Genomic DNA, 24,182 nt, shown 5'->3' with positions numbered 1-24,182 from the left:
CCCAGGCTGGAGTGCAGTGGTGCACTCTTGGCTCACTGCAACCTCTGTCTCCCGGGTTCAAGTGATTCTTGTGCCTCAGCCTCCAGAGTAGCTGGGACTATAGGCATATGTCACTGCACCCGGCTAATTTTTGTATTTTTTGCTAGAGACGAGGTTTTGCCATGTTGCCTAGGGTGGTCTCAAGCTCCTGGCCTCAAGGGATCTGTCTGTCTTGGCCTCCCAAAGTGCTGGGATTAAAGGTGTGAGCCATCATGTCTAGCCCACAAATTTTCTATTGGGAATTAAGTCATTAAATTTATCTCTAATTTCCACTTTCCTACATCATATTCAATAATTTCTTACAGCAATTCAACCTTGAAGATCCTTCTTTCTGTCTTCCTTTTATCCCTGTTTGCTCCTGAGGTTATGGCCTCCCTACTTCTCAGCTGGGTTATTGTAACGGTTGCACAATCAGTTTCTTTACTTCTTCTTCCAATCCAATGCATACTTTGCTCCCAGGTATCTATTTCAGTGTAATTCCCCTGCCAAAATTAATCTCTGCTCTCCAAGAGCTCACAGTCTAGTGGCAGAGATGGCCATCTGTACCAAACATTATGACAAAATGTTAAGTAAGGTACATAATGTTTCTCAGCTTTGATCCCTCTAGGCACTTTGCTTTCATAGGTTCTGAGCTTACTCTTATTGCAGAATCCTAACATCATTAGAGATGCCTCTGGGGTCACTACTGAATCGGAAAGCAAGTATATAGAACAGAGGTCTATTTGTATAAGCTAGAAAATTCTCCCAAGTAGATCAATCAGAACAATTCGTTTTTGTTAGATGTTGAGATTCTGCATAACATTTTCATTTAAAAAAAAGTGACCCCATTACTAAAAACAAAACGCTTAAAAGCAACTGCTTTATTTATATTTTCTATTAGAGTCGTCTATATGATTAGCCAGTCTTCTCTCCCCAGTGGACTATAAACATGACATGGATTCTATTTTATACAGCTTTGTATCTCCTGCGGTGCCTAGAAATGTCTAGCACATAGCAGGCATTCAAAAATGTGTTTTTTCTTCCATGTCTGATGGGGACAAAAGTGTTAATGTTAGTGCTTACAGATTTTCAGAATGTAAAAACATTTTTGCTTCCTTGTACCAACATGAGTCAATAGCTATTTTGAAATCTATAAGCACTAACATAACACTTTTGTTTTCATCAGAATTTGGCATTTGAAAATGTCCAGATATGGAGTTCTGAAAAGTTAAATTCAAGAAGGTTTACTAAGCACATAAATGCACAATGTACTCTGCTAGTTAATGTAACAGAAATGGAGCCAGCGAGAGAAGTCTAAAGGTAGAATATCATGAATTTGCAGTAACACAAAATTCAAAAAAGGAAGAAGTTTGAAGGAGAAGGAAGTGATCACAAACTTCAAACATTAACAAGATTTGAAAAGGAATGAGGATTATGATGATCTTAGATTTAAGCAAGTTACCTGCAGGGGGTTACTGTCAGGATGTATGCTTATTAAAAGAATAAACCACTTATTGGGAAGTTTGACAATGGGAAGAAAGAGAAATGGAACAGCAGCTATAAAAGGTAATATAGATACAAATACAAGTCTTTGTCCACAGAAGAAAGAACGAACAGCTTATGTCTGATGTCAGAAAGAGTAGCAAAAGAAATATCAACGGCTAGCAGGAAGTGTGTATCAGTGAAGCGGCATTATGAGTTCAAAAGGAATGAGAATTAAGGTTTTACATGTTTACCAAAGATTGATTATGGGAACATAAAATATATTGAAGAAGTAACAGAGTTTTAAAATATATAGTTTCTTATTTAACAATTTGTATCGGATTATTAGTTCTTACCTTCACCACTCTCCATGCCTTCTACAAAAATCCCCCCACATTGGGGAAGAATCCAGTACCGGCGTCTGTAACGATCCTGGCCAAACATCACTGAACGCAATGAGTGAGAGGCATCAAAGAGCTTCCTTCTGTACTGACTCTGTTGCTGTTAAAAAATGGTACATATAATTAGGTTTGGGATGTTAAATACTTTAAAAATTAATGTATAAGTAACTTTATACTTTTATACCTTTAAGCACATAAATTTCACTACTGGGAAAAGAGCAAAAGGGCTAAATATTCATGCCCGACTTCAATTTCAGTAACATTTATAAAGATAGAAATCATTTTAAGGATAATTATTTTTGTTGCCATGGACTAAAAGGATAAGTTACCTGAGAAAATAAAACTTATCCTTTTACTTGATAATAAACAATGGGATCAAGTATTTTATGGAGCCAAAGCAAACTGGTTCAATTCAACTCTTATTGATTACAGTATATAACTAATAATACATACAGGCCAGGCACAGTGGCTCATGCCTGTAATCCCAGCACTCTGGGAGGCCGAGGCGGGTGGATCGTTTAAACCCAGGAATCAGAGACCAGCCTTGGCAACATAGTGACATCACATCTCTACAAAAAAAATATGAAAAATCAGCTGGGCGTGGCGGCACATGCCTGTAGTTCCAGCTACCAGGGAGGCTGAGGCGGGAGGATCGCTTGAGCCTGGGAGGTCAAGGCTGCCGTGATCATGCCATTTCACTCCAGCCTAGGTAACAGAGCAAGACTCTGTTTCGAAAAGCAAAGCAAAACAAAAAACAAATAATATATATGTAATTGGCTAAGCCTGTATTTGCCTATTTTTACACTCAGGTTGTAAACCTAGACATCGTATATTTAAGTTTTGGGATAGGTCTGTGAAGAATCTAACATTAATACCATACGCAGGCATGTTGTAATACCTTTAAAAAACTCATTTTTGTTCTTATAAAAAGCTCATCTTAAATTTCACTAATGCTATGAAATTCAGTTATTTTTATTTTAATTTAAAAAAAAATAGAGATGGGGTCTCGCCATGTTGCCCAGGCTTGTCTCAAACTCCTGGGCTCAAACAATTCTCTCACCTCAGCCTCCCAAAGTGCTGAGATTACAGGTGTAAACCACTTCTCTTTAATGAGAAGTATGTAAATACGTACACTTTACAAATCCAATGCAAATAAAACCCACAAATACACAAACGTAAAATAAGACCTAAGATGCTGAAACTATCACTAAGAAATTCACCTGAATTTTTTAGTAATTAATTCCAAGAAATAAAACTATGCCTTAATTGATATTTCATATTTATATGAAGAGCTGAAGAATATAGAATATTTTCTTTCTAGGCTCTGATTAAGTTCAATATCGTGTTTTAAGAGGCAGGCTTTTAACCTTAGCATTAAGCTTGTAAAGTTCAATTGTAAGAATGTTTCTAGAGTTCGTCATCTTATTTTTTGGTGACAAAAATGCTAAATTCAGAATCTTCATTTTTAATTACTCCCCAAAAGCTTGTTTTTGCTTAGCAGTCAGAAAAACTAATCCCCATACAATGTAGATTTCTAAAACGCTGTGAAGATGTTAAATGTTAATCAGAAAAGTGCTTACTTTACTCAGTTTTTCAATCTGTTTTTCCAGCTCTTCAACACTTGCTGCTTGGTCACCTTCATCCTATACATAAGAAAATACAGTGTCATTTATCTGTTTTAAGATTTATTTATTCAATCCATAAATATTTAATGAAAGTCTCTTATATGCAAAATACTAGAAGAGGCACTGTATAAGAAGGTATAAGACTCAGTTCTTTTCTATAAACTAATAATCTGGTAGAGAGATACATAAAACGTTATATTAAAAAACACACACACAAAAAAAAACCTAGGTATGGTAGCTCATGTCTGTAATCCCAGCACTTTAGGACACTGAGGTGGGAGGATCATCACTTGAGGCCAGGAGTTTGAGACCAGCCTGGACATCGTAGTCAGACCCAGTATCTAAAAAAAATAAAATCAGCTTAGTGGCTTATGTCTGCAGTTCCAGCTACTTGGGAGGTTGATACAGGAGGATTGGTTAAGCCCAGAAGTTCAAGGCTGCAGTGAGCTATGATCATGCCACTGCACTCCAGCCTGCAGACCCTATCCCCAAAAGAAACAAAACAAAACATAACAAACCACACACACAATAAACTCCCCCAAAAGCAGGAAAAGTATAAGGGTCTCAAAGAGAGGTAGTGATTAAAACCTGTGAAGTTCAAGGCAGAGTAAGATTACTTTTAGTAGAAATATATACCAAGGGAGGCTTTATAGAAGAAGTCATGTTTTAATTAGCTACTAAAGAATGGTTAGAAATGCATCCATCAGAGAAAAGAGGACAGGTCTCATGTCTTGACATGAGAGGTACATAAAGAGGTAAGGTAGGAGATGAGGCAAAATGAGTTTAAGGCTAGATTTTGAAGACCTGTAAATGCTTGTCAATTAACAAAATGATCCTTTGAGGGAGGGTTAAACATCTGAACTATGCTTTCCAAAGGTTATTCTGGCAACAGTTGTAAGATGGCCTGGAGCAGAGAAGGGATTAAAATTGGTAAAACTAGCTAACAGACTAGTTTTGGTTTAAAACTAGCTAACAGATTACAGAAGGAGGGATATGGTTCTTACTAGGGTAAAAGAAATAAAGATGGAGAAAAGCGAATGAATGTAAGAGATACTACGTAGTTATAGAGCTGTTGAGTCTTGTCAACTCATGAATATGTGGCACAGAGGGGCAAGGGAGATGATGGAATAAATAAATTATGATGTTAAGGTTTTAAATCTAGGAGACTGGAAAAATACTGATACCATCAATTGAAGGAGTTATTTTTGAAGGGAAGAAGATTAGTTATACTTGAACACATTGAGCTTTTAGAATAAAAATAATTCCTAACATGCATAGTACTAATTGCATAAATAGAAGGTTTGTAAGTAATTACGTGAAATTTTTCATTCTAGAAAATGACAACAGAAGAACTATCTCCAAATTTTAGGTTTTAGAGGGAAAAATGAACAGAAGGTACATGGGTTTCTTTGGATCTTAGCTGCACTACTAGACATAGGCAAATTACTTAACCTTTGTAAGGCTATTCATCTGTAAATCTGGTGATAATGTTACCTATTACATGAAGGTTTTGTGAGGACTAAGTAAGAACAGATCTGAAAGTAACCAACAGTGTTCCTACTTTAATAACAAGACGGAGGTACAGCTCAGATTAAAGAAAAATAACAACTTGTTTTTGATGTTTACTTCCTATCAGCATTCATAAAAAGCCACACTGCCACCAACCACACACAAACATGTATTTCTGACTAGTGTGGCTACCTACCCAATGAAAAAAAAAGTGAAAAAAAGACTGCCATAGTTTCACCATTATCTCTCACTCATCCACTCCTTACCCAAATTTAGGGAACCAAGTTACAAAGGTGTTCAGGCACATTATTTGTGCTAACAGTAACATGAATTCTATTTGGAATTAAAAGAAACCTTAAAAGATAAGTAGCTCAACAACTCTTAAATCTTGACTCTTATGTGAATATTTATAAATAGATTCTAAAGTGATCTTCTGATCAGCAGGACAAATGTCTGATAATCTGTTTATGCAAAAATACAATTCAATCAATAAATATTCAAAATAAGATATCGAATATTTGAAAATGCCATGTATCAGCCAAATAATCTAACTGCAATTTTTAAGACTCTTCCTACAATGCAAAAAGAAATAAATAAAATGTCTCCTAAAGTTTTATTTAAAGGAGTTTTGGCTAATAGTACTTAAAATTTTCAGAGATTAAAAAAACGTGGAAGAACAGAGAGAAAGGTAGTAGCAGCAACAACAAAACTAAGAACACAGAATCTATACCACAGTTCCCCAACCAAAAAAGAGTGTCATTATATGTCCCTATATGTCAGAGTTTAATTGTCCACATAACCTCTCACAGGCCAACTTGTAAGGTTCAACTCCCATAGGTCTCAACACAACTCTATGGAATGAAGGAATGAAGAGTGAGGGGAAGAGGGAATCCTCTTTGAGATAAAGGTGCTATGATCCAGTCAAGGGCAGTATCTTCTAATCGAAAGGGATCATATGGGTCTCAATAAGAAAACCTACCTGCAATCAATCCTTTAAGGAAGGTAACTACCAATACTCTACTTACAATTTAACTGAGAGGTCAAATCTATTTTTTGAGAACTAATGTGCCTAAACTATCAGTTTCATTAAGTAGTCAAAATTTTACTTATATAGGAAATTGATGTGTCTGCTAGTTCTTTATTATAAAGAATAATTCAAATCATTTAACATGAAATGTTAATTTGACTTCTTAGGTCCTAACATTTATTACTTTATAAAATTGTGAAATTGTTTTCTCACATTACTAACAAGATCTACCTTTGCCAGTGAAATCCTAAAATCTATTTAACTCTATAATTCAACACTCATAAAAAAGTGAAACACGACCAGGTGCAGTGGCTCACGCCTGTGATCCCAGCACTTCAGGAGGCCAAGGCGGGCGGAACATGAGGTTGAGATCAAGACCAGCCTGTCCAACATAGTGAAACCCCAGCTCTACTGAAAATACAAAAATTAGCTGGGTGTGGTGGCAGGCACCTGTAATCCCAGCTACTCGGGAGGCTGAGGCAGGAGAATCGCTTGAACCCAGGAGGCGGAGGTTGCAGTGAGCTGAGATCGCACCATTGCACTCCAGCCTGGGTGACAGGGCAAGACTCTGTCTCAAAAAAAAAGTGAAATACTACCTTAAATGACACATCTCCTTTAAAACTTTAATAATGATTTTCAAATAGTTTATGTGTAAAGAATAAAATGTATGGTTTGTTAGTTCTCTGTTAAAAAAGAAACCAAGTGAAACAAATAATTTCTGTAAATAAGTTCTAGTTTAGTGAGATAACTATACAGTGGAATAAACTAAAATCTCAGTACATAGTTGTCCAAGTTATTGAACTTACGAGTTAACACTTTAAAACAATTTATAATGTGAAGTGCTAAAAGAGGCCACTAATTCTATGAAAAGGTGATTAATTTTGGTCAGAAAGTCTTAATTCCTGCTATGGAAACAGGTCCACTTGCCAAATGAAGCAGACTGCTTATAAATGTTATCTTTTGTTTGGGTAATTATACTTCTGATACTCAAATTATATGCCCTTCATATTATTTGTCACAGATGAATGTACATAATTTGGTAGTTTCAATAGTACAATATTATGAAATAAATTATTTCTGCAAGGAATCTCAATGTAGACTCATTTTCAGATTGGTACTATTAAAAGCAGTAAAGTCAAATTCATTACAATGAGTTCTTAAATATGACATGAAAAACGCAGGGAATAAAAGCAAAAATAGACAAGTGGCACCGTATGAAATTAAAGTGCTTCTTCATAGCAAAAGAAACAACAGACTGAAAAGAGAACCTACAGGATGGGAGAAAACATTTCCAAACCATATATTTGATAAGGGGTTAATATCTAAAACATATAAGTAACTCTTACAACTCAACAGCAAAAACCAGATAACCAGATTTTTAAAATGGGCATAGAACCTGAATAGACATTTCTGCAGTGAAGACATACAAATGGCCAACAAGTATGTGAAAAGATGTCCAACATCACTAATCAGGGAAATGTAAAATCAAAATCACAATGAGATATCATCTCACACCTGTTAGAGTAATTACTCTCAAAAAGAAAGAGAAAGAGAGAGAGAGAGGAGTGTTGGCAAGGATATGGAGAAATTGGAACTCTCATACACTGTTGTGGGATTGTAAAATGATACAACCACTATGGAAAACAGTATAAAGGTTCCTCAAAAAATTAAAAATAGAACTATCTGATCCTGCAATCCCACTTCTGCGTATTTATTCAAAAGAACTGAAATCAGGATCTTGAAGTATTTGTGCTGTCATGTTCACTGCAATGTTATTCACAATGGCCAAACGGTGAAAGCAACTCAAGTGTCCATTGATGGATGGATGAATAAACAAAATGTGATATATAGATACAATGAAATATCATTCAGCCTTTAAAAATCCTGCCACATGTAACAACATGGGTGAACCTTGAGGACATTATGCAAAGTGAAATAAACCAGTCACAGAAGGTCAAATTCTATATGATTCCAATTATATGAGGTATCTAAAACGGTCAAACTCATAGAACCGGAGAGTAGAATGGTGGTTGCCAGGGGCTGAGAGGAAGGGGAAATTGGAGAGTTACTATTTAATAGGTGTGAAGTTTCAGTTATGCAAGATGAATAAGTTCTAGAAAGCTGTTGTACAACCTCATGCCCACAGTTACCAATAGTGTATACAGTATACTTAAACATTTCTTAAGAGGGTGAATCTCATGTTAAATGTTTTACCAAAATTAAACAACAAAAAAGAAAAGTTCATTCTAATAATTTTTACCATTCTGGTTTAAAATATAACATTGGAAAGGAAGAAATTACGACAACATTTTGTACTCATATTTTTACTTAAGAAAGAGAACTGCATAGTATAAGTTCTACATTCATTCATAAATCTGATTATCATTGGTGTCAACTAGATACTATTTTCACACATTCCATCAATAAAATTCATCTCTCAGCTTTCTTTCACATTCCACTGATAAATTCATCTCTCTAAGCTTTCTTTATTTCTCCAGCATTACTGAGTTGATGCAAGAAGGGAAAAGAGTTCTTTCTAGACTTCCTTAGCTAAGTACCCTTAGCATTGAGAGCAGAAGAAATGGTTAGCTGTATGTTGTTTTTTGAGTTCAATTCCACAGCTCTAGCTAGCATTCTTTTCTGATAAAAGGTGAACTTCAACCTTTTATACATGTCCATTTTCGTGACTTACGGTAGCTTTCCCTAAACTCAAATACATACATACACACACACATCCCTCTATGACCTTGCCTTCTTCCCTTTGACCTACTCTTCAAAGGTAGCTCCTTCACCTTGACTGAAGCCCCTCCAAAATCTTTAGAACCTTATAGCACTGTGCTTTTAAAATTTCTTTTATCTTAAATCCCCGTCTCTCATTTTACTGACTCTTTTCTTTCTATCAAAAATCATCTCAAGTCTAACATCTGAAAAATCCTTGGCTCCTTCTCCTCTCTAGGAACTCCCTGTCTTCTGAGACACAATGCTTGAAACAGTCATCTTCACTTTCTCACTTTCTATTGTAATCAATCAAGTATAGCCTGGTAGGTGTGCTCATCCCTCTAAAAAAACTGTGTTGACACTGCTTACCAATGACCTCTATGTTGCCAAATTCAATCAACATTTTAGGTCCACATCACACTAGCCTCTTACTGCTTTAACATTGTTTATCACTCTCCTTTTTGCAATGTTTGATTTTCTTGATTACTGTTATTATTACATGTGTAGAAAAGACTTAATACAGCAGGCCTGACTGGTATCCTCTGGAAGGCCTTCTTACAAGATTGGTCCTTGGCTGGCATATGGGAACTTGGATTTTGGGAGGGTTAAGATGAGCTCTTAACATGGACCTGTACTATTTGCACTAACCATGTGGATTATGCTGAATACCTGCTCTTCTTCAGAGAATCTGATATTTTGGCACATGCTATGCAGAGGGTACCTACACGACCAGCTCCCAGTAAAAACCTGGACACTGAGTCTCTAATGAGCTTCCCTGGTAGATAACGTTACATACATGTTGTCATAACTTGTTGCTGAGGGAATTAAGCCTGTCCTGTGTGACTCTGCTGGGAGATGACTCTTGGAAGCTTGTATCTGGTTTCCTCTGGACTTTGCCCATACACTCTTTGCTGATTTTGCTTTGTTTCCTTTTACTGTAGTAATTCATTGCTATAAGCACAAGTATATGCTGAGTTCTGTGAATCATCCTAGTGAGTCACAGAACCTGAAGGTGGTCTTGGGGACCTCCAACTCATTATAGAAATCTCCAACCTGTCTGCTTTTGCTTCTTGAACAAGGAGCCTTGTGGGCTCCTATTAAATACTGATGATCCCTGAGGTTCCAACCTCAGCCCACTACTCTATTCACTAAACCAATCCCCTCCTGCAATCTTACTTACCTTGTGATTTTAAATTATCATCTACGTGATAATAACACCCTGATCTATACTTCTAAGAGTGAACTCTTCTTCAGGCCTCAGATTCCTAAATCTAACTGACTGCTGAGTTTCTATACACAGGTACCTCAAACTCAGCAAGTCCAAAAATAAATCATCATTTCCTGTCTTCAATTACCTGTTCCCTTACCTCCCCCTGTCCCCAAGTATGTATTTACCCTCTTCCTGATTTCCCTATTTTGGTTAATGGCAACAATAGCATGAAGTCTTCCAAACCAGATTGCTGGAAATCAGTCCTACCACTCTATCAACCTACATGGTTCACCTTCCATCTTCAAGTCCTGCCCATTCTTCCTCCTAAATATTTATTAAATCATTTCCTCCCTCATCCCAACTACCGTTGCTCTAGTTTTGACCCCTCACAACTCACCTAAACCATTGCAGTATCTCCTGACTGATCTCTGCACCTCTGATTTTGCCCCACCTTTTTTCTTTCACATAGCTGCCAGAGTGAGTAACTTAAAAATTAATGCTGACCATGCCATTCTCTGATTATAACCCTTCAGTGGCTTCCTGTCACTAAAAAAGCAAAAGATCCTAGTTCATCATTGTTGTGTATGAGACTCCAGTAACACTGAAGCACTTGCAATCCCCTTAAAGCACATTGTGGTTTCCTGTTTCTGTCCCCTTGCTCATGAAATTCTCTCTGCCTGGAACACTCTTCCCTAGACCTTTACCCAGGTTAATGTTCAGCTCAGCTTATAGCCTCAGCTGATGGATCCAGAAACTCTGTGGGAGTTTATCACTCAGAAAATCTAAATGCTCTTAAGGTGTATCCACGTAGTACATTGTCAATACCCCTCTCAAAGCAGTTAACACATTATGTTTTCTTTTTGCAAATCCTCCTCAGTGAGACTGTAAATTGAAATGGGACATTCAGTGCCTTATTTGTCTTTGATTAAAAATACCTAGAACTACAGAAATAGTAATTGGTGTTTGAGGAATGCATTATTTTCACTAAACCTGACAACACTTTTAAAGGCATGAAGTGCTGTACAAATGTAACACAGTATGTTAACAGAATGAAACAGAATACCTGAAATTAAAAATCTGCATATCTCTTTGGAGAATTCTCAAGTAATTATATTAAAAAAAAAACTTTTTAAAATTAAGTCTTAGTGTCTTTTATGTATAGACATTCTATGAAATATTTATATAACCATCACAAAAATCTTTATGGGACACAGATTGTAATATTTGTTTTTCAGATGAAGAAACTGAGACAAGTAAATGTCAAAACTGAATTCAAAGCCAAATCCATCTGACTCCAAATTCTGTTTTTAAAACTATGTTATGCAGTTCTACTTGTCTTAAAATCAACCTAAATTTGATTACCTCATCTTCACAGATATCAGTCTTTTTCCCTTTTTTGTCTTCTTTATCTTCCTCGTCCTCATCATCTTCATCACCTTGGTCATCACTGTCATCATCATCGTCGTCGTCATAATCACTGTCTCCTCCCTTCCTTCTTCGCTTGCGTCCTGGAGTGGGTGTGCCCAAGGGATGCTGCTCTTCTCCAAGATCAATGCCACTTGAAGTGTCTCTTTTGCCTGTTTTCTTAGCATGAATGATTCTGAGCCTTTAAATATTACGAAAAGTGATGACATGGAAAAAAAGACTTCTCAATATACTTTTAAAAAAGCAAAACATGAGTTGTATGCAAAAATACCTTATGGCATTTCTTTTGTGTTAAGCAATACACCAATGTTAAAAAAATCAGAATTAGGAAACTTAAGAAATGTTTCCATAAATTACAGGATGCATTAACTTTCAAGAGTTATTCTGGATATCTCTTTGGAATTAGACTCATTAAAAAAAATGATGAAAACTGAAAAGAAGAATTCTAACAACGGTTGAGTAATAATTTCTGATCCCATACTAACTGACTGAATAAATTTCAATTCAAATTACTACAAAGAAACGAACCTCTTAACATAGGAGTAATTTCTGCATGATATTTTCTGGCAGGAAGATAATTAAGTTTTAATGTTGAATAAGTTTAGTTAGATTCCGTAAAAGCAAATATTAATTAGAAAGCACTTAAGAAAGAAAGTTACAGTTCCAAACATTCTATTTGTGATAAAAGCAACTTAATAGCAACCACAATCTTAGAAAATGTAATTGCTTGACTTGTTTAAAAGAAAAAAGAGAAAATGACTTTCTTCTAAGTATGAAGAATATAAGCTCAATGAATCTCATTATATCTTTTGTCCACTGCAAATTCTGCCCCTGAGTTTTATTAATTTTATATCCCATCTAAATTGAGCATTATCTATTCTTTAGACAATAAAAGTTTAAATTCCATCTTTGCAATTCATATGCTTTACTGGGAATTTGTATAAAAAGAAAACAGTACATTAACTTTAATAAAATAGGACTTACTTGCGGAGTTTACCTTCTACCACCCATTTATCTCTCCTCAAGTTTGACATATAATCAATGTTCTTGTCGATTTCACTGCCAATGCAAGAATTTATTAAAAAATATAAATTAATCAATTTATGCAATGCACTAATTTGATATGCAATAAATTTGATATGTAAATTAATGCATTTTTGAGTAAATAAAAATGATAAAATTGCCCTCATGCATATACACGTTCATATATATATGTGTTTATATATGTATACACATATGTTGAAAAGTGGTAACTTCTCCAATGGATACAACATTAGTATTAGAAAATTCACTGTGGTTTCTATCTTAAACCAAGAAAGAAACTATGCACCAATTGCCTTAGAAAGCCAGCATTCCAAGTTTTGTTGCATGTATTTAAGATGTGATAATTTCCAAAATCAAAGCAGGATACCAGAACACACATGGATATTTACATAAGTGCACATACATACATATGCATATACACTATCTAAGTGTATATGTATAAACAACCAAACAGAAACTAAGAATATTATGATATCTGGTAAAGTCAAATGGGGTGTTTTTTCTTTCTAAGGTAAAAACTGTAGTGTACCATTTTCACTGAATTTGGGTGTATGTGTTTTGAATAAGTGCCACTCAGCATTACTATTTGTTACCATGCTCATGCTTAAATGAACTTATTCTTCCATAAAATTGTAAGATGTGAATATTATTATGTTTTTTGGGATGACTGTCAGTGAATAGCAGAAACAAACAAAAAATTACACTAATACAATATCATAGCTAAGATAGGCACAGAAAATTTAAAATTTCTACACTCGTAGAAATGCATGACTCTGAATATTTGGATTGATCCTTTTTCTAGAAAGGTGAAGGCCTAGAAGTTGTTAAAAATTTGTAAAATAATGAATAACAAGGACAAGATGAACATGAATTTGTTCAGAAATCTTGAATACTAGTGTACGTGTTGGTATTAATATTTTATTAGTAACAAGTACTAGAGTGAGAACTCTGACTTTTAAATAAGACCAAGTACTTTAAAAAAAGTATAAATTAATACAGTGATAAATGAATACTCTATGGTTCTATTAGCATACAACAAAATAAAAAGTGGCTACATAATTCTATGAATGGAAAATCAGGTAAAGCAAAATCAGGTAGTCATCTGTTCTTAAAAAATGTGAAGGAAAAAAAAATTCCATATTCTTGTGGTGGTACCACATTCTGGTACCACAGCAAGTAAAAACATAAAAGAAGTTATGTATAAAGAATTAACAAAATTATTAAACAAAACAGGTGACAAAGACCATGTATTACAGACACACAGTATGACCCAAATTTGTTTTCAATACACTACAAAGAAATACATGAAAATATTGTTAGTGGCCATCTCTAAATATTGAGATAAGTACAATTTTAATTATCTTCTTTATGCTAGTCTGTAACTTTCTAATTTTCTATAATCAATTTGTATTACTTTGTGATTAGAAAAATTCAAAATGGAAAAAAACATGGATAAGCCTGAGCATATGCTCACCTGACCACACTCTTGCTGCATGCCAGTTCATTGATCAGGAAAGCCAGAACCGAAGCTTTCTGTGCTGGAGTGTGAGCCTGAAAAGCTTTGGTCTTCAGACTTTCAGTAAGCTCAGTTTGTCCACAGTGGGCTTCCATAAATATCTGTAAAATCTCGGAAACATTGTCTCGATTCACACCAACATTCAGCAAATGTTCTCCAAGAGCTGTTTTAGCCTATAAAAGTTTGGCATTTTTATCAGTATTGCTCATAACCATTTATACCATAAAAACAGTAAGATTAAAAATCCTCATATTATTTAATTTAGATATTACTGAAAAGAGCTTTATTCACTTTTTTTAAATGAAAGAGACACAAAAATAGTCAATAGAAAACAGACAAATATTCAAGTACTTGTATCTTTCTTTTCCCACTTCAAATCCTTGGTTCCAAGTCAGGCAGGGAGAAGAGTATGCAAATTCATGGGTAGCAGAAGTTTTAAACTACCTATCAAGTCTTCCATGACTACAAAGGCAACACTAACCTTTCCCTAGGTTTTATCTGGACATTTTATCAGGAATGACAGAGTGGGGAGGTTAAAAAACAGTATTGTGTTTTCTACCTTTAAGGTGTCATAGGTTTTACTGGTTAGGGAAAATAAATAGGGAAACACTGAGGGAGATAGAAGAAAAACAGGTGCATCTGGGAGGTTCTCTCTCCACAATATTATCTAGAGCAAAGCTCTGTGGAATGTGTACTGTATTTGGAATTAAGATAAATGTGAACTAACTGAGCATCCACTGAGCAGCACAGGGTCTTAATGTGCTGGTCTGTAGGTGCCTTGATTAGCTTCAGTTATTCACAGTGATTGAGAGAGAACAAGGTATAATATCAGAAGGCACATACAAGTTCTAGTTGCCTTATGAATTATCAATTCTGTTGTTGATGAATATTGCTTAAGTATTTCATTAAATTACCTTGGTCTTTGCCTACAGCTAGAGAAAAAAAGAGTAACTTGAGAATGGTCTATATTCCTTAAGCTCTAGAACCAGGTTTTCTTTGTATGAAGTGTAACCTGACACGAATCTACATTTAACTTTGTGAGACATTATGTGGAAAAATTAGATCAATATACATAACCTTCTGCTAATACACTAAAGCTATCTACCAATGCACTGACAGTACAAATTTAAAACATTTTATATTTTGTTTTTTTTTACCTTGTATCCTGTTATTAGACCTGGATCACATACAGCAGCTGAGAGGAGCCTCACAAGCAAGTCTTGTACTTCACCCATGCTGTCCCCTATATTTAGCAATCCCTCTTGAAGAACACTCAGGTTTGGAACATCAATATTCACATCAAAGCCCAAAACTTTACCAAAGTTTCGTAAGAACTGCACCACCATGAGACAGTCTGAAAATGTACTTCCAGAGAGAACAAGTCCTGGAATACGAGGCAACTCTGGCAAAGGCTGAAAATAAAATAAAATATAAATAAAATAAAAATAGCTTAATTTTCTAAAAGCCATGATTTCATATCTTCTAAAGTAAAATAAGCTGCTACCTTTTTTTTCCCTCTTGTATTGTACCAGTAGCTTCCTTTGGGATGCTAAATTCTCTGGGGGCATTTCTGTAACCCCCATGGAACTAAGCATAGTGTCTTGAAGTATCATCATACAAGTAAGCAACCATTAACAAATTTTGGTTGAACTCAATTATGAACTTAGATTTTTGCAAAAGAGACATTAATTTTAATCAGCTTGCATATTCAATCAACTGACATATCCATATTAACAAAAACATGGATTATATAACTAGAGCAAAAATTAAATAAAATATAAACATTTTATAAGTACTTAACCATGGACATACTTATAGGGGCATGTGTACCAATTTCTTCTAATGATGATGACATTTAAAAATCATACTTTTTTTTGTAGCTTAGAAACTAACAGCATGCATCTGTGGGCTCTATGGTTGGAGAAAGTGGTATCATCTATGGCTAATGAATGCAGATAAATAACTAGGTCCACATAACTAGAAGCCATGACCCTGTACATAACCCAGTTATAATGCAACTAAAGGTCTTTAGGTTTCCCTGTATTTAGGCAAGTATTAGCTTCAGTATTAAAATTAGCTATCTCTGTTGCTATTTCTCAAATATGCTCACATATTAACATTTTAATGACTTAATTGCAGTACCAGTTGTCATCAACATTTTAAAAATTCAATAAATAGGTAATCTAAATTAAAAATAATTTGCCCGTTAATGAGAGCCTTAAAAAGTACTTGATATTTTAACTGGAAAAAAAGTGACATAAATATTTCTATTTAACTGAATTGGTCCTTGTTCAAAAATATTTCTCCACCCTGCATTTATTGAGGTAACCAGTTGAGACTTTTTCTGTTAATACTGTGTGGAAACACAAAACTATAGATAATAGCTCATCTCATACAAGTATTTTATATTCTTCTTGAAAACCAGTTAATTCTCATTCTCCCTTTTTCTTGAACCACATGAAACATACACATTTCTAGGTAATTCTGAAAATTTATATAACAAAGCTGAGCTAATAAAATATGGCTTAAAATGAACTTACATATTTGATATAGTACATATGAATTTAAATGAAAATAAAAGATACAAGAAAATGAAGCTCACTTAGGATTTAAAAAGCTTGATCACTATGAGCTTATTAAATGTGTTAACTAATTTATATACCCATTCTCTGCTTAGGAAAATTTAAACATTCAAATGACTAAAACTAGTAAGTACACTCTCATTTTTATTTAGAAGCATTTATGCTAAGTAAACAAATAGCATATTAATATAGTTCAATCCATTTTAGTGTACTAAAAGTTTGCTTTAAGCACTTTAGAAAAGAGCTTACATAAATCAAGAGATAACCATTATTTGCATATCATTTGAATATTGTATATAAGTAAATACATATCCTGCTAAGGAAGTATAATAATATAGAGATGAAATGCATTATTGATATTTTTCTAGAAGTACCATCTTCTTAATTATAGTCAAAACATAATTGATTTTTACTCAAAAATGTATGAAAATATGCTGGTTGCCAAGATTACAGCAATCTTTCTAAATTTATACTTTTATGTATTTCAGCAACATTACACATCTGTGAAGCACTATGGAAGACAAAACACATATGAGGTACTTTCGTTGGACACAGTTTCTTGGCTTTCAGGATGATAAACAGTATAGGCTCTGGAGTTTAACAAACCGGAGTTTGAATCCAAATTGCCATTTATTAGTTGTGTAATCTTGGGCAAGTTCCTTAACTTCTTTGTGTCTCAGTTTTCTCATATGTGAATGGGAAGAAATACTAACTCCACAGGATTATATTGAAGATTAAATAAGAAAATTCAAATATGTGCTTAGCATAGTCCTAGCATGCAGTAAACATGTTCAATAAAGGTTTGTCACCTAAAGCACTGAAGGAGGTCATAGATTATAAATCTGAATTTATTTAAATATCTATAGGGCTGTGGGGAGGAGTTAAGATTTTTCTGTGCCTGGAATCCCAGCACTTTGGGAGGTTGAAGTGGTTGGATCACTTGAGCCCAGGAGTTCAAGACCAGCCTGGGCAACATAAGAGCCTATCTCTACAAAAAATTAAAATAACAAACCCCAAAAAACTAGCCAAGAATGGTGGCAAGTGCCTGTGGTCCCAGCAACTCAGAAGACTGAGATGAGAGGGCCACTTGAGGCTGGGAATGAGAAGTTGAGGCTTCAGTGAGCTATAATCCTGCCACTGCCCTCCCTCCAGCCTAAATGACAGAGTAAGACCCTGTCTGAAAACAACCAGCCAACCAACCAACCAACCAACCAACCAAACAAACAAACAAACAAAAAAACTGCCATTACCAGCACAAGAGCTCCAGAGAGGTTTACTGGTAGCTATCTAGGAAAGGCAAATTGACCTAGAGTTGGAAATTTACTGCTATAGTTAAAAATGAAAGGCTTTCACAATAGCAGCTCTGGCAAAGAAATCAGGTAAGAAAACTGGAAAAATTAAACTTATAAATGGAAATGGTATACATGACGTATAAATTACCTTTTGGTCCGCTAAGCACATGTCTTCATTAGGCTTCTTTAGTTCCTTTGCCATTTCTAATTCTAATCTTCGTTGCTCTAGTTTACGCTCTTTATTTAATCTTTTCTCATCACGTTTTTCTTGCTTCAACCGTTCTTTTTCCTTAAAAAGAAAATCATGTACACATATTCTTCTTAATCATTATATATGTTGGAATAAACTTAGAATTATGTAGCAACAATGAATTATTTTGCTTTTCATTAATCTTACTCTCTAATTTTCAAAATAATCTTATGACTGTATATATTTAATATATTAGATTCAACCTAGACTATTTTGTTACTCAAAATTTGTTCAATCATTTGCCAAGTTATAAGAATAAAATACTTATTAATAAAAGCAGATACATAAAATGCACATGGGCAACTACATATCTTATTAAATAGTTATTAGTACAAATTTTAGTGTGGCTCCAGGAAGCATATGATTTACAGTAGGAAAATGGAAGTACACGTTTAAATGTGCAAAAGCAGTTCTTTCAAAGTGAATTAGCTAGTCTTAAGATAGCACCTGTGATGAAAGAAAAATATTATTCACCACCATAAACAACACTTAAGAGAGGCAATGTCAAAAGCATTAAAAATGTTCTGGTAATGGCAACAATATGGAAATAACTGACTTGTCTCTCTGTTGTAGGGAATGACTTTTTGTTGGAGGAAGTGATTTTCTATTATAATACCATTATCATTACTTTTTCATTCTATTTCAAGTATAGCTCTCATTTATTTAGAGGAGAAATAACAGTAGAATCATCAGTCAGTTCTAACCTATTACCGCACATGTGCCACACATTGCTAATTGGTTTACTTTCGTAAGGCTCATTATATCTCTTCCTTGATTAAAAGTCTTTCGATTTTCTTTTTTTTTTTTTGAGACGGAGTCTCGCTCTGTTGCCCAGGCTGGATGCTGGAATGCAGTGGGGCGATCTCGGCTCACTGCAACCTCCGCCTCCTGGGTTCATGCCATTCTCCTGCCTCAGCCTCCCGAGTAGCTGGGACTACCGGTGCCCGCCACCATGCCCGGCTAATTTTTTGTATTTTTCAGTAGAGACGGGGTTTCACCATGTTAGCCAGGATTGGTCTCGATCTCCTGACCTTGTGGTGCACCCACCTCGGCCTCCCAAAGTGCTGGGATTACAGGCGTGAGCCACCGTGCCTGGCCGTCTTTCGATTTTCTAACAAAATAAGGTCTAAGTCCTTACTTTTGAATTCCGGACTCTTCTTTTCTAATCTTACCTCTCATATTTTTTTTCTGTGTAGGTTTAGAATTTCCTATTCCTGATGAACATTTATTTCCTTAGCTGCTTATATTGGTTCACTCCAATCAAGAAGTTCCTTTTTCCCATCTTGCATATTTAAATCTTAAACACTACCAATTTCTATTACATTTCATAGCTCCTAACTCTGATTTTAACACAGCACTCATTGCTTTCTGTACTATATTACTATTTTTGCCCATATTCTAATTATCTCCATTTCGATTGTCACTGGTAAGTGAGCACCCTGACTGCTGCTGGAGGGAATGGCCAAGAGGGAGAAAGAGAGGAGTGGGGAAGAACATGGGACCAGAGAGTAGAGAAAGTACAGTGTGTTTGAAAAATTGTTAGCAGTTTCAAAACTGGAGTGTAGGTTGTGAGTTGAATAGTTGCTGAATATTATGATAGTCAGAGGGCCAGATCATAAGGGACGTCTTATATGACATGCACAAGTTACTGTTCATTTTTATACTGCCTCTGAATTTCTGGGTTATTGATTCACGCAGACATTCTGGGAGGACAAACTATAAGGAAACTTATGAGATTGTTGACACCAGCAAAGTTTTATAATTAATTTTACCAATTATAAACCAAAAAGCACTTTCTGAGGTTTTGATTTTCAAATCAAATTATTAGGTAATAGCCTGAAGTACTATTATTACTAGCCCTTACAAAAGGGCAGCAGAGTCACTGGTAGAATAATTTTTTTCCCCCTAGAATTGAAATTTCGATTCTTAAACACATGAACTGTTGCTCTAATAACTTTCCAAAGAAGGGAAGATTTAAGTTTTTGGTTCCTCACCAGAGTAATGAATTAGGATCACTAATAGAAAAAAGCATATTAAATATCTCTTACTGATTTGAAAGTAGATACTGTAAAATTTTCTGCTGCACTCATATGCCACATGATGTTTGTCAATAAAGAATTGCATGTACTACAGTGTCTATGCCACATAGCCCAGTGTAGCAGTCTATACCATCTAAGGTTTGGGTACGTCACTCTATGATGTCTACACAATAATGAAATTGATTAATGACACTCTTCTCAGAATGTATTGTCATCATTAAGTGATACATGGCTTTACATAGAGCTAACTCAGATCTCTTAATGATGTCCATAACAGCAATTATAAACATAATAATTGAGATTACTAGTTACTAGTTGTTAAAAATAGTTACTATTACTTTTTAAAAAGTGTGACACTGATGCTTTTTTCACTGTGTCAACTTCCCATTGGTAGCAATCCTGGAGGTACATACATACTCAATAGACACACAGGCAACAAGCTAGAGTGCACGGAATGCCATAAGCATGGATTATATGCTTGGAGTATCAATTTTAGCTGGTGATATGCAATACCTTTTTCCAACTGAAAAAGTATAATATGGAATAGAATGCAAAAGTCACATCGATATTTATGATAAAATGGAGATTTCCAAAAAAATTATAGAAATCAGTGTGACCTTTATCAGTTAAAGACAAGCATTTATTACTGTCTACTATCAGGCATACTTTAATGGAAATGTGGAGTCTCTCAATTCAGTATGAATTGTATAGAACTAATATAAATTCTGTGGTTATGGTACAAGTTTACTCTCAAAGAGCCAGAGCTTCCAAGGTCCCCTCAATCACCAACTAATATTTATAATGACGTATAAAGCCAGTCACAATCTAGCCCCACATAAGTGCTAGTCTCACATCTCACGATTCACAGTGGATTTCCCATGTTCCAGCCACACTGTGTGACACACCTGTGTGGAGAAGACAGCGTAGCCCCTTTGAAGTTACTGCTTGGATGAATAATGACGATGAAGCAACAACAAAGCCAAGATGGGCATGTACACGAGGTTAAAATGGCTAATATCCTCTTTGTACCCCACCCCCAGGTCTTGTTTAGTCACAGTACTATACCTCTGTATATGCCATTCCTAGTGTCTAGAATACCTAGTTCCTTCACAAGAAGTCTGTATAAAGCCTGTTTTTTTTTTTTTTTTTTAATTTTTAAATTGTTCCCACTTTTTAAAATCATCCCCACAACTACTTTAGACATGGTAGTACTTCTTGTTTTTGAGCTTCCATATAACTTATTACAGCATTTGTTGCACTGTGTAGCAATTATTTCTTTAAAGTTGATCTCTCTCACTCAAGTATAAGCCTCTTCTAGAGGGCAGAGGAACTTATTCACCTGTTTCTTCATGGACCCATTCAATTCCCCCCTGGACACCTGGAAAAAGTGTTTAATTATTTTATCTTTCTCTTTGACTCTTGAGCCTGTATCAGTCCAACTTTCCTCTCCCACTGGTCTCCACAGTCTAAGTATTGTTCTTACTTCTTATTACAGTAGTGATATGACTGTAATAGATACGTTTGATATACCATGGCATATAAAAATTATTTGAGCATTTATAACTTTGCTGAATAATTAATTCTTCAAATGACATAAACTAAAATTATGGTAACATTTTGAACTGGTTATTAAATGAATTCAATAGGCAATTTCTTCTTCACTTTTAATATTTTACTCTGTGGGCAAACATAATTGCTGTCTTCCATTTTCAGTTAAGAGTATTTAGAAACCTTGAATCCAAAAGTGGAATTAAATACATTTATTAAGAATATTTAGATTACGTTTAGAAATTTAAAAATTATCTAAAGTATATTTTTCTAACACCTACTTCAACATTATTAATTTCTTAGCCATATAGCATGTACTGTGATTTGATATGCTTGCAAATAGATACCCCTCCCATAAAAATTAAACAGATTTATTACCCAATAATTTTGCCAAAAGCTAAAGTTTAAAGTAGCAGCACTACTTAGGCCAAAAATGAAGGCATGTAAATTTGTATAGTACTCTTGCTCCTAGCGGAAGAGTAATCTATTTATCTACTTTTTACCTTAGCCTTTTCTTGACAAAGTAAGCTGCCTTATTATGAACCTATATCTAATTTCTATAATATTATATTTTGTTGCTCTGCCAAATAATAGGATTTTACAATGGAATTTTGTGATTTTCCAAGGTCAGTTCATAACAGACCTCTGATTTGCCAGAGATAAGACATATTAAACCTATCCTAATATGAAAAGAAAGTTAAAACATATTTTATGTTAATATTGGTAAAACCGCAGGACAGTAACTTAGACTGTCTACCAATGACTACAAAATGTAGCTCTGGATTTTAGATTAACTATAAAGAATTCCAAGCGATGGGTTCGGTGGCTCATGCCTGTAATCCCAGCACTTAGGGAAGCCGAGGCGGGTGGATCACCTGAGGTCCGGAGTTTGAGATCAGCCTGGCCAACACGGTGAAATGCTGTCTCTACTAAAAATACAAAAATTAGCTGGGTGTGGTCATGGGCGCCTGTAATCCCAGCTGCTTGGGAGGCTGAGACAAGAGAATTGCTTGAACCTGGGAGGTAGAGGTTGTAGTGAGCTGAGACTGCACCGCTGCACTCCAGCCTGGGCAACAAAGAGCGAAACTCCATCTCAAAGTAATAATAATAATAATTATTATTTTTTTATTTTTATTATTACAAGCAAAGCAGCATGCATCATCCTAATTTTTTTTTCTTTTTCCCTCTATCCCCACCCAGTTTTCCAGATACAGAAATTCTTGAAATAAATATGGGCTCTTGGGTTATAAGTCATTTATAATAAAATATCTTTTTTATTATCGTAATTATATATTCTATGAAGAAATATAATATTATATAATGGGATCTTTTTGTATCAAAATCTTACTAATATCTTAGTTAAGAAGTCAGTCAAAATTTCATTTCAAAGTTGAAACATCTGTTGATAGCAAATGCATTAAATTTAGATTATCCTAAAGAGTCTGGTTTCACATAGGGTGAAAATTTAAAAATCAATTTTTTATTTACATGAAAAGATTATTTTAGGGACTCTAAAACATAAATCAAAGGATTTCCACAATTCAATAGCACAATAACAAATACAAGAATAAATTTATTCTATTTTAGAATTATTTAAGTTAAAAATCCAAACAAGAAATGTAGTAGAATGGCCCATTAGTGTGAAGTTTATAACTTATAGATTGCAAAACAGGCCATTTTGAAGAGATCATGTTGCACAGAGACTTATGGTTTTCGCATTTGATGATTCTACCGGGTCTCCTAGGTGTTTGTTCTAGGCATAATCAGAAGAAAACATTTCATTTGACAGAAATCTGTACTCCAATTTAAAAGACAAAAATATAGTTTAAGAGACACAGGTTTACCTCAGGGTACAGGAAGGATAAAAGTGTAAATAAGATTAATAACACAAGCCATTTATAGATGACAGATGTAAAGAACAAAAATGACACTGCTTTATGGGCCAATATTGACTGTGAGTATTTCAGGTAATTTTTTTAAAAAGGCCTATTATTTTTACATTTTAATTTATATTTATGAATTATAAAAATTAAAGGAAAAAATCATGAAGCACATGATTCCAGAAACCCTAAAGATACTTCTTATACTTTATAGATACAAAATACTTAAAAAGAATAAAACTTTCTACTTATCACATGTTCTTACAAAAATATTACATGAAAAATTCTGTACTTATTTATTTGTATTTTTTCCCATCACTTTGGGCATTTATCATTTCTTTGTGTTACAAACATTCCAATTATACTCTTTTAGTTATTTTAAAATATACAATGAATCACTGTTGACTGTAATCACCTTGTTGTGCTATCAAATACTAGATCTTATTAATTTTATCTAATATATTCTTGTACCCATTAACCATTCTCTCTCCCCCCAACACCCCACTACCCTTCCCAGCCTCTAGTAACCATCATTCTACTCTCTATATTCCTGCATTGTTTGTTTGTTTTTGAGACGGAGTCTTGCTCTGTCACCCAGGCTGGAGTGCAGTGGCGC

General features: G+C 34.7%; 1 protein-coding gene across 1 annotated transcript in view; it reads right to left on the bottom strand.

Annotated features, from left to right (window-relative positions):
* BAZ2B (bromodomain adjacent to zinc finger domain, 2B) overlaps positions 1–24,182 on the bottom strand; it is a 423,086-nt gene that overhangs the window by 51,480 nt on the left and 347,424 nt on the right. Inside the window, exons 25-31 of the mRNA XM_011991581.1 lie at positions 17,998–18,138; positions 15,133–15,387; positions 13,934–14,148; positions 12,400–12,474; positions 11,353–11,596; positions 3,482–3,544; positions 1,857–2,001 (exon numbers count right to left, since the gene is read on the bottom strand). Coding sequence (XP_011846971.1) covers positions 1,857–2,001; positions 3,482–3,544; positions 11,353–11,596; positions 12,400–12,474; positions 13,934–14,148; positions 15,133–15,387; positions 17,998–18,138 — 1,138 coding nt within the window. The remainder of the gene's footprint in view (positions 1–1,856; positions 2,002–3,481; positions 3,545–11,352; positions 11,597–12,399; positions 12,475–13,933; positions 14,149–15,132; positions 15,388–17,997; positions 18,139–24,182) is intronic.

Source organism: Mandrillus leucophaeus, unplaced genomic scaffold (genome assembly GCF_000951045.1).
Source record: "Mandrillus leucophaeus isolate KB7577 unplaced genomic scaffold, Mleu.le_1.0 Scaffold110, whole genome shotgun sequence".
Taxonomy (NCBI): Eukaryota; Metazoa; Chordata; class Mammalia; order Primates; family Cercopithecidae; genus Mandrillus; species Mandrillus leucophaeus.
Note: the sequence above shows the minus strand (reverse complement) of the source record. Positions and strands in the feature narration are given on the sequence as shown.